This window comes from Plecotus auritus (assembly GCF_963455305.1).
Source record: "Plecotus auritus genome assembly, chromosome: 9".
Classification (NCBI taxonomy): domain Eukaryota; kingdom Metazoa; phylum Chordata; class Mammalia; order Chiroptera; family Vespertilionidae; genus Plecotus; species Plecotus auritus.
The window spans coordinates 15094501-15106583 of record NC_137783.1 but is presented as its reverse complement, the minus strand read 5'-3'; the positions used below and the strand labels follow the sequence as shown (position 1 = coordinate 15106583).

The following is a 12083-nucleotide window of genomic DNA, read 5'->3' as shown; positions in this document are numbered from 1 at the left end:
CATTGGATCTTTCTCTAAATGCGGAGAAACCAATGTGAAGTCAAATGGAAATACGGTGAAACAATTTCTAAGTCCTCTCCATATAAGATGCATGCTGGCTTCTCACAGTCCCACTGTTAGTATAGCTTTGTCTGTGATTACACTATAGACATAATATTCTTCCCCTTTATTTACTTCTTTTTTGAAAAATTTAAAATGTTTATCAAATTTATTGTGGTAACACTGGTTAATAAAAATTATATAGGTTTCAAGTGTACAATTCCGTAATAGATCATCTGTATATTGTATTGTGCGTTCACCACCTCAAGTCAAGTCTCCTTTATTTACTTCTTACACCCATTTGAAGGTATATCCTAACCAAGGATTAGAGAAGTAGAGACTTATTTTGCTTTGTTTGGGGTATTGAAAGGAAAAAAAAAGGGATCCTGGCTCTCTAACTATTCTCCAGAGGAAAATTAAAAGTCCTCATTAACTCCAAGATCAAGAGCCCTAAGGTTTTTAGGCAAATTTCTTTCTTGCTCTGTCCTTCTCGTAACATGTGAATCCCACTGAGGACTTATTAGGGGTCTGGAATTAGGAAATAGCAATTGGACCATAGCATGGAAATCTCTGACTGAAATATAAAGCAGAGTTGTTCTCATTGCTCTGTGATTACCTGTGCACTAAATTTCAATTTACAGTGCTAGTTATTGTATGATAATTAAATGTCAGAGGGTTATTAAAACGTATTTATTGAAGGGTAACAACCATGCATTAGGCACATATCTTGTTATGATTGCTAAAGCTCATTAAATGCCTGTTTTATAAGCTATGGGTATCTAATTTTCATTCAGAAGAAAGAGAGGAAGCATTTAAGCTAAACACATTGGTTTAAAGTGATTCCATTTCTACTTTCCCTAGCATATGCACGGTGATGGTTATTACTCTGTCTTTTGCACATGAGATTTAAACATCTCAGAACACCACCTGGGTAATTGCTATTTCTATATCACTGCATTGCTCTCTATTCTGACTTCAAGGCAAGGGGAATTTATGGAGATAACCCAGCATTAGGTATATAATCTACCTTCCAGGCGCCATGTTCCTTATATGATAAACTTTAGGATTCTGGTTTTCTTTTATGGCAAAAATTCAGTCAGATCTAATTTGGTTTCACTCACTTATAAACTTTCTTCTATAAAAGCTCTGTATATGGGTCATTTTTATTGAATGGCAAGAAAAAAAATCAAATTGCAAAAAGATTCACTAACCTCAAAGATTTAAGACTAAATAAATGCATTGGCAAGCTTTAGGATTTATATGTAGTTGAATAAGTTATTATGTGTAGTGGAATAAGTTCCCAGAATTGAATTGAATTGGGCAAATTTAATGTCATTTAAACTTCAGCAACTTGACCCAGCATGCTTTCTTACCTGCCTCCAAGTGTTCCCTGCATCTGAAGAGACAAACATGCTGATGTCACTGTCTGACAATTCAGAGCCTATGTTACCTAGAAAGAGCACAGAGCCATGAGTGGATGGAACTTTCTGCACAAGCTAACCATGAGACACATGGGCAGTCTGCATCGCCTGAGATGGACTGAGATTACAAACATATCTGAGCAGCGTTTTTAGCATACTTGATTCAGGGTCAATAGTGTAGGTGCAATTCAAAAATATCTTTAGCTTGCTCATTAAGCTCCAAGCAGAGATATCTAGCTTCTTAAAATAAACACAATTTACAGCAGCAAGCAAACAAGGTTAGCTTCTTACCTGAAGCCACTATGATGCTGGGAGCTGTCTCTCGGCTGGCAATGATCCCTGATGTGTAGGGATTCTCAGAGACCTTAAGGTGAAGGTGTAGTGAGCAATAAGGCTGAGAAGAGAAAAAATGAGTGTCATGAAAGCACGCAATCTAAATAGTCATTTCAATCTCATGTTCAGAGCATCTATCCAGTCATCCAACCATCCCATCTATGCATCCATCCATGTACCCTTCCATTCACCTGTTTTCATTCCACAAATATCTAGTGTCCACTAAGCATAAGATAGCTGCCAAGCTGGTGAAGGAAGGCCTCTTTATTTTAAATTGAATTGACTGCCTTCATTGCTATTTGGGCATTTACCAAAACATTTGGGCATTTTATCTGTAAAAGGATAGGTGTAGCTTATGAAATAGTTACATTGACTCAAATTTGGTCTTGACTATCATGGAGTGTATAATTTAAGATCTTTTGATTGATTAACATAAATAGAAAGTATTTTATACCATAAGATAAATACAGATAAAATATGAGCTTCTACAGGGTGACAAAACGATCTCCAACTTTTGATCAGGAAGGCTCCAAGAAGAAAATGGTGCCTTGGGCAAAGATGGGTAGGTTATGAACCTAGGTAAGATGTTCAGGAGGATAAAGGACATTTCAGCCCTGAGTAACACCAACCACAAAGAAAAATACACAGAAGATTTGAGTTACAATACAGTATATAGTCATACTAAAGAGGAGAAATAGGAAAAAAAGGTTTGGTGAGGCCTGGAGAACTTTAAGAAGTCAAACGGTATCTCTTAGCCACTCTCCATTTGAGAACTTGGTCTCAGTTGTACAGAAGAAACTGTATGATGTGTGAGACTGTCCTAACATTCAACAGACAATCAACACGGTATTATCAGAACCAGTATTATTCAACAGAAAAGTCATCCATGTAGGCAAAATGTACCAATAACAGCAATTTCAATGAAAATTTAAGAGACTTGTTTATTTGTGTGTGAAAATCTCTATCAAATTTTCTGATTAATATATCACCAGTTTTGGAGAAACCAAGATGGCGGCATAGGTAAACACCTAAACTGCTGCCTCGCACAACAATTTCAAAACTACAACTAAAAGACAAAACAGACATCATCCAGAACCACGGGAAGGATGGCTAAGTGGAAATTCTACAACTAGAAGGAAAGAGAAAAGCACACTGAGACTCAGAGGAGCTGCAGGAGACAGAGGTACTGAGACACACATGGAGAGGACTGGCAACTGAGTGCGCGGCTGGCTTTCTCAAGCGGGAGGAAGACAAAAGCTCCCAATTGCACTGAACTCCAGTTACAGGGGAGACTCTGGGGACCCAGACTCATACGGGGTGAAACTATACTGTCAGGAAAGAGAAAAGCACACTGAGACTCAGAGGAATTGCGGAAGGCAGAGGTACCAAGGCGCACACGCGGAGAGGGCGGGCAACTGAGTACATGGCTGGCTTTTTCAAGCGGGAGGGAAACAAGAGCTTCCGACTGCACTGAACTCCAGTTCTGGGTAAGACTCTGGGGACCCAGACTCATTCGGGGAGAAACTGGACTGTCTGGCAGTGGGTGGAACTCGAGGGTAGCTTTCTCTCAGAGGTGCTTGCAGTGATTACTGTGGGACACTGAGACACAGGGGCCTATTAGGGCAGGACTGACAGGAAACCAATGCTGTCTGCTCCTCCCTGAGACTCCACCCCATCCAAGCTGAGCACAGAGGCTTTTGCAGGTCTTGTCTCAAAAGGGTGTCTCCAGCACAGAAGTTCTCCCAGCATAGACACAGCTGATCCTCACAGCCAATTGGCCTGGAGGTCAATTCCTCCCAGTGATACCAACAAAATCAAGGCTTAACTACAACAAGACTTTGCACATAGCCCACAAAGGGGTGCACACAGCCCACAAAGGGGTGCACCAAGAGTGTCCACCTCAGGTAACTGGGGATGCTGAGCCACTGGGCCCTATAGGACACCTAGCACACAAAACCATTCTATCAACTCAGGGAAGCAGCCAAAATGTGGAGACAAAGAAACAGGTCACAAATGAAAGAAATGGAGGAAAGCAAATGACTGGATATAGAGTTCAAAACCACGGTTATAAGGTTTTTCAAGAATTTCCTAGAAAAGGCCGATAAATTTAGGGAGACCCTCAAGGATATGAAAAAGGACCAACTAGAAATTAAGCATACACTGACTAAATAAAAAATATTATACAGAGACCTAACAGCAGACTAGAGGATCGCAAGAATCAAGTCAAAGATTTGAATTACAAGGAAGCAAAAAACACTCAACCAGAAAAGCAAAAAGAAAAAAGAATCTAAAAATATGAAGATATTGTAAGGAGCCTCTGGGACAACTTCAAGCATACAAACATCTGAATTATGGGGGTGCCAGAAGAAGAGAGAGAGCAAGATACTGAAAACTTATTTGAAGAAATAATGACAGAAAACTTCCCCTACCTGGTGAAAGAAATAGACTTACATGTCCAGGAAGCTCAGAGAATCCCAAACAAAAGGAATCCAAAGAGGACCACACCAAGACACATCATCATTAAAATGCCAAGAGCAAAAGACAAAGAGAGAATATTAAAAGCAGCAAGAGAATAACAGTTAGTTACCTACAAGGGAGCAGCCATATGACTGTCAGCTGATTTCTCAACAGAAACTATGCAGACCAGACAGGAGTGGCAAGAAATATTCAAAGTGATGAATAGCAAGAACCTACAACCAAGATTACTCTACCCAGCAAAGCTATCATTCAGAATTGAAGGGCAGATAAAGAGCTTCACAGATAAGAAAAAGCTAAAGAAGTTCATCAAGACCAAACCAGTATTATATGAAATGCTGAAAGGTATTCTTTAAGAAGAGGAAGAAGAAGAAAAAGGTAAAGATGAAAATTATGAACAACAAATACATATCTATCAACAAATGAATCTAAAAATCAAGTGAATAAAAAAATCTGATGAACAGAATAAACTGGTGAATATAATAGAATCAGGGGCATAGAAAGGGAGTTACTGACAATCTCGGGGGAAAAGGGTGTGGGGGGTGCAAGAAGAGACTGGACAAAAATCGTACACCTATGGATGAGGACAGTGTGGGGTGGGTGGTAGGGGCAGAGGGTGGGGTGGGAAGCGGGTGGAGGGGAGCTATGGGGGAAAAAGAGGAACAACTGCAATAATCTAAACAATAAAGATTTATTAAATTAAAAATATATATATATCACCGGTTTTGATAATAAATCTTATACAAGTTTCATTTGAAATAGTTCTTGTACTGAGTTGTCAAAAACTAAGAATTTGTGTCTGAAACCACACTTCTTTTCATCGCTGAGGAAGATTACTTTCTAATCTTATCGACCAGAGTTTTTGGAATCACCAATGTATCTGTTATTACTTTGATTCTGCTCTGTAAGTTGCATCCAGTAGATAATCAGAGAGGCAGTGATTAAATTTATATCAGATAAAGTAAAAGGACAAACTAAAAATGAAACTCAGGAATAAAAGCAACCAAAATACTGGACCACAATAGGGTCTTTTCCTTACCATCAGCAGAGAGAGTAAACTCTCAAGGAATGACAATAGTAATATATTAGTTTTACATGAAAAATTCATGTAAAGCTTTAAAAAAAGGAATTTTTACTTTATAATGTTCCAAAAGAGTAAAGAAGATCCCCCTCTATAAGAAGAAATAATCAGACCCAAACACTTGGCTTCCTTTCATCCAAGAGGAAGACCAAAATGGGTATAGTTATGTGGCCGAGGTCCCAGGAACACACTGCACAGCTCTCGATTGCTAAGACAAGATAAAGCAGAGGTGTCAGACAATGGCAGCCTATCAGGATGTCCCTTCTCTGGTCTACAACACTTTATTTTACTATGCACCATCCTGCACCACACATACCTCACATGTGGTTCTATCCCCCCCAAGAGATATACTCTGCCAATAAAGAGAAAGTTTCAAGTACTACATTGCATCATCTGTGAAACCTAGCTTAGAATAAAAAATGCAAGTTTGAAATGACAAGCAATGCTTTTATGTTAGGAAGTGAACGATATCACTATTTTACTCAGAACAATGCCAGAAGTACCCAGGCTTATCTGTAAAGCACATCATCAGAGTAATATGAGCATTTCCATGGCATTAGAATCGTATCACTCCTTGGGAAATGCATAGCTTTATGGGTGGAATGGAGCACCTCTGAACCACCCAATAAGGTGGAACATTCCTGGACAGGGGAGCACTCAGCCTGCAATTCTGAGCAGCCACTTGCCACAAACTTCATCACTCAACAGTCTGGAAGATTGTGAGGCTCAGTTGCCATGGGACCCAAGGTTTCTTTGCTATGGGGACTTGCCATTGCAAAGGAAAGAGTGCATTTCCAAATGACCATATCAGCACAGCTTGTGGCTATGGCTTTCAGAGCCCAAGATAAGTTATTTTGAGAAGAAAAGACAGCAGTTCATGCAGTAGCAGCAACATTAGAAATGATCTCTCTGTTGCACTTTTTCTCCGTGTTCACATTTGTAGTACTGGATTGCCCCCAGCTGGTATGAGGAGAATATTCCGTGGCTTTATTTTATTTCTCTTATTTTTTTTTTCAAGGAAGTTAGATAGTCTACATCAATGTTCGATGAAAAACAATGGTAAGTGATTCATCTTCACATGTTTAACTTAAACGTTTATACCTGGCCAGTTTTGGACATTTGTCAGAGTTAAGTCACTAAAGCTTAATAGAAAGATTTATTATAATGGCTATCAAGCCACTGCAGACTCCTGAAGGACAGAACACAAAGTTCTCTAATTCTTCTGTACTTTTTGCCCAGATAGGGGACACTCTGTCCACATCTCTCGTCTTTCCTTTCTGCCTTCCTGCCTTCTTTTCCCCCATCAGCAAACGTATACCACATACATATCTCTCCAGAGTTATCTCTAATTCTGTGGCATCAAAACACAGCTTGTCCCAAAGACACTTCTCTCTTTTTCTTATTCTTCCACATTAGGACAATATAGAACTGTGCACTAAAAGCACCATGACCTAGCACCTGACTTACAGGGAATGGAGGGACCAGCATACACGTGTGGATGCTGCCCTTTGATATGTCTCTTCATGGAATAGTCACAGGGCACGGAATATCATCAATCAATTCTAGGAGCAGCTGGATCCTTAATCTGTAATCTTTGTAGGGTCAGATACAGAGTTTGAGAGCCTTATGCCAATGAAGGACTCTTTCCCAAGAAAAAGTGCACAAGGGCAAGGGCACACAGAATTTTGTATTCAATTTCAGAGTGTGTACAAACTCCTGAAGTCCATGGTGGACTTCTAGGTCCCAATTACCTTTCTTTCGTCATATCCTTTTATGTATTATTTTAACAAATAAAACTCCTTTGGCGATTGCAGGCATTCAGTAAATATCTGTTGCATTTAACTGATCTGTCTTCCTAGCACTATGAATGGCCAATGCAGAATTACTAAATGATATAAGACATTTCTGCACCATGCAATAAATCAACTAAAAAAAAATGGTTAGATTACTTGAGGGTCAACCAACTTCCCTTCTACTTCCTCTTTCCCTGAAACGTTTGTATTAATAACCTGTAGGTCTCATCTTCATGGTATCATTATCCCTGGGGATCCTAATCCAAGTATTGTCCTGAAAACCCAGATCAGAGGTTTTATAAACAATAAGGCAGCAAGTAAATTCCCAAATAATAGCCTGCAAATCCACCACCTCATACACTTATTGTTTCTGACTTAGAGCTGGAGCTGGGAATCCATTAGATCTTCAGTAAAGAAGAGGGTTAATTGCAAAGAAGAGGGAGGCCCCTAGACCAACTGGCTGGGTATAGGACATTCAGCCCCACTCCAACCCAACAACACACACAGTCAAGTGTGTAAAGGAGTGGAAAGCAGAGTCGAGAATCTCTAGGGTAGCTGAGATTTAGCTGCAACTGAAATTGGCCAACTGAATCCATAGAGAAATCACAGTCTCTCTCCATGAAACACTAGGCTTCCCCTAGGGGCTCAAAGATTTGTCACAGGTTCCACTCACATCTTGCCTCCCAGGAGCCAAATCCTGAGGCTTTGGAGGCAGGTAGACCGTGACCTGTAATACCCCATCTAATTGTGCTACCCAGTCTTCAGAGGGAAGAAATCCCAGCTGAGCCCTCCAGGCAATCAGTTGAAAAGTCCTAAAAATACAGCCACAAATTACTCTGGATGTCTTATTTCTATAGAATACATTTTAGCAGGGACATTCCTTTTGGGGCTGTAATTCTGAACTTGTTCCACATTTCTATCAGCCCTGCTGGAAAATCTCTTTTCTAATCACTAGGCTGTGCTTTTGGTGACACTGTCACTTTCCAAGTACTCGCAATTCAAAATCACTTTTTATCTCCACCAGCTCCCCAGCCGAAAGAAGATTTTTAACAGTCTGGGTCTCCCATAGCTCAAAGATTTTCTTTCCAATTTTGTGCTGTTAGTAGGTTTTTATAAAATGGTTTTGGTCTGTCCTCCCCACCCCCTTTGTCATTTCCCCTTCTCACCCTGCTGCCTGCTTTCTAAAACTCAGATTAAAAAGACATTAAACAACAGGGTTAATGAGGGAGGGAGGCCAAAAGACTCCTGGGCACTGTCCATCCCTATCCTACTAGTTCATCTTTACTCTGTCTTAATGAGCCTGCTGATTTTGTCCCCTTTGCGGTCAATGTGAGCTCAGGAGCTTCCAAAGGTGGCAATTATTATAAATCCTTCCCTGTGACTATCAGTGGAAAGGGAAGGCAGCCCTAAAGTCCAATTGTAAATCTCAACAACACAGTCAATGGAGCATCTGCTTCAAACAAACACAATGCCTACAACAACACCTGTGCTGAGCACCTACATTATGGCAGGTCTGATTCTTGAGCTGATTCTTGGCGTGGCCAAAAGAGAGCAACAAACAGTTCCTCGATTTAGGAAGCTCGCATGTTAGCAGATGAACATGGGCAATTACAAGTGCTGATTTCAAAGAGTGAGAAGGCTCACACATGAAGAGGAGCTAGGACAAATACAACTTTAGAAAAAGTTTAAGAGGAGGATCCAAGATGGCGGCGTAGGTAAACACCTAAACTGCTGCCTTGCACAACAATTTCAAAACTACAACTAAAAGACAAAACGTCTATCACCCAGAACCACGGGAAAGCTGGCTGAGTGGAAGTTCTACAACTAGAAGGAAAGAGAAAAGAGCATTGAGACGTGCACAAGCGCTGGAAAGCTGAGGTACGGAGGCGTGTGTAGCGGGCTGGTGGCGGGCAACTGGGAGCCTTCTTTTTTCAATTCAAAGGGAGACAAGCTCCTGATTACTCCGAACTCCAGTTTCTGGGGAGACGCGGGGGACCCAAACTCCTATGGGGAGAAGCTGGACAGTCTGCCATCAGGTCAGAAAGTGAGGGTGGCTTGCTTGCAGGGCTACGTGCAGGAATAATTATTTACTGTGCTGGGGCGCAGGATGCGGTCGGAGACACAGAGCCGGCTTACTGGCAGCCATCGCCGTTTGCCACGCCCTAGCCTAGTGATACCCTGAGACCCCACCCTGAACAACCTACAAACCCACCCAAGCTCCAAGCAGAGGCTTTAGCATATGAATGGCCTGCCCCATTGCAGCTTAACCTAGCAAACTTGCAGCCCTCTTCAGACAGCTCCAAAACCTCCAAACCCCAAGCAAAGAGGAGAAAAACTGTAGTTCTCGCTGTAGCTCCTACTGGGTGGCCTCAGACAGTAGCTAAACTGCACCCCATTGGAGATCCAGAAGCCAGTGTACCTAGTGGTCAGTGTGAGACACCAGAATTCAACTCCTCATATCCATAAGTGACACATTCAAGAGGCAGACTCAGTGAGCACCAAAGCCCCACTGAAACAAGTCCTGTACCATAAGCGTGTCTCCAGCGCAGCAGTTCTTCCATTATAGACACAGCGGGTCCTCACAGCCAATTGGCCTGGAGGTCAATTCCACCCAGTGTACCAACAGCAATCAAGGCTTAACTACACCAAGACATTGCACTCAGCCCACAAAGGGGTGTACCAAGAGCGTCCACCTCAGGTGATTGGGGAGGCTGAGCTACTGGCCCCTATAGGTCACCTACCACACAAAGCCACTCCATCAACACAGGGAAGCAACAAAATGCAGAGACAAAGAAACATGTCACAAATGAAAGAAATGGAGGAAAGCAAACTACTGATGACATAGAGTTCAGAACCATATTTATAAGGTTACTCAAGAATCTTCTAAAAACCGCCGAGAAACTTGATGAGACCTCCGAGGAGCTTAGTGAGACCTTCAAGGACCTTAATGAGAATGCAAAAAAATGGAAAAGGACCAGTCAGAAATTAAGCATACACTGTCTGAAATAAAGAATATACAGAAAGTCAACTGTAGATCAAAGGACCCAAGAATCAAACCAAAGATCTGAAATATGAGGAAACAAAAAACACCCAACCAGAAAAACAAAAAGAAAAAGGAATCCAAAAATATGAAGATAGTGTAAGGAGCCTCTGGGACAACTTTAAGCGTACCAACATCTGAATTTTTGGGGTGCCAGAAGAAGAGAGAGAGCAAGATACTGAAAACCTATTAGAAGAAATAATGACAGAAAACTTTCCCTACCTGGTGAAAGAAATAGACTTACAAGTCCAGGAAGCGCACAGAACCCCAAACAAAAGGAATCCAAAGAGGACCACACCAAGACACATCATAATTAAAATGCCAAGGGCAAAAGACAAAGAGAGAATATTAAAAGCAGCAAGAGAAAAACAGTTAGTTACCTACAAGGGAGCACCCATACGACTATCAGCTGATTTCTTAATAGAAACTATGCAGGCCAGATGGGAGTGGCAAGAAATATTCAAAGTGATGAATAGCAAGAACCTACAACCAAGATTACTCTACCCAGCAAAGCTATCATTCAGAGTTGAAGGTCAGATAAAGAGCTTCACAAACAAGAAAAAGCTAAAGGAGTTCATCACCACCAAACCAGGATTACATGAAATGCTGAAGGGTATTCTTTAAGAAGAGGAAGAAGAAGAAAAAGGTAAAGATAAAAATTATGAACAACAAAATGACATCAAATACATACCTACCAACAAGTGAATCTAAAAATCAAGTGAATAAAAAATCTGAAGAACAGAATGGACTGGTGAATATAATAGAATCAGGTACATAGAAAGGGAGTGGACTGACAATTCTCAGGGGGAAGAGGGTGTGAGGGGTGCAGGAAGAGATTGGACAAAAATCTTACACCTATGGATGAAGACAGTGGCGGGGTGTAAGGGCATGGGGTGGGGTGGGGTGGGGAATCAGGTGGAGGGGAGCTATGGGGGAAAAAAAGGAGGAACACCTGTAATAATCTGAACAATAAAGATTTATTAAAAAAAAAAAAAGAAAAAGTTTAAGTGTGCTCTCTGAACAAAGGTAGTTAATCAAGATCTGAATTTTAAGAAAAAGCCAGGCCCTAGCCGGTTTGGCTTAGTAGATAGAGCCAGCCTATGAACTGAAGGGTCCCAGGTTCCAGCCTGGTCAAGGGCACATGCCCCAGTTGTGGGCTTGATCCCCAGTGGGAAGCATGCAGGAGGTAGCCGATCGATAATTCTCTCTCATTATTGATGTTTCTGTCTCTCTTTCCCTCTTCCTTCCTCTCTAAAACCAATAAAATATATTTTAAAAAAGAAAAAGCCAGACTAGGAAAAGGGCATTTTGAGAAAACTAATGATAAATGCACAGAGTCTGAGACATGAATGAGCATGGCAAGTTAATGGTAGGGGAACAGGTAAGTTCCTCCCCACTATGGTTTCTGTGGAAGGAAGGAAGGGGGGAGAGGCCTAGGACCAGGCAGGAGAAGTAGACAGAGGCCAGACCATATGAGACCTTGCAGGAATACTTGCTAAGGGAAAGCATCTGCATTTAATTTGACCTGAATTAGTCATAGAAGGTTTAAGTAAAAGAGAAACACGATCTGAATTTTTCAAGCTCAAGTTGATCCCATATACATAAAATTTTAGGAAAGAAAACACTATCATAACGGAGAACGAACGGTTAGTGGTTGTCTAGGGCCAGAAGTGTGGATAGTGATTGCAAAGTGGAACAAATGAATTTGGGGAGGTTATGAAAATGTTCTATCTTGATGTGGCAATGGTTATGTGGGTATATAATTTGTCAAGATTCATCAAAGTACACTCTTAAAATGGGTACTTTTATGTATGTATGTTTTAACTCAAAGTTGGATTAAACACACACACACCCTCCCACCCACACACACATAGGAGACTGCCAAGTAGAGACAGGAGAAG

The 12083-nt window shown here is 41.1% G+C and overlaps 1 protein-coding gene across 4 annotated transcripts in view; it reads right to left on the bottom strand.

The window, feature by feature from the left end:
* SORCS1 (sortilin related VPS10 domain containing receptor 1) overlaps positions 1 to 12083 on the bottom strand; it is a gene marked incomplete at its 3' end in the record, with an annotated part of 485219 nt that overhangs the window by 99585 nt on the left and 373551 nt on the right. For all 4 annotated transcript variants that reach the window (XM_080641532.1, XM_080641530.1, XM_080641531.1 and 1 more), the window contains exons 11-12: positions 1752 to 1854; positions 1413 to 1489 (exon numbers count right to left, since the gene is read on the bottom strand). In XM_080641532.1, the coding sequence (XP_080497658.1) occupies positions 1413 to 1489; positions 1752 to 1854 (180 nt within the window). The remainder of the gene's footprint in view (positions 1 to 1412; positions 1490 to 1751; positions 1855 to 12083) is intronic.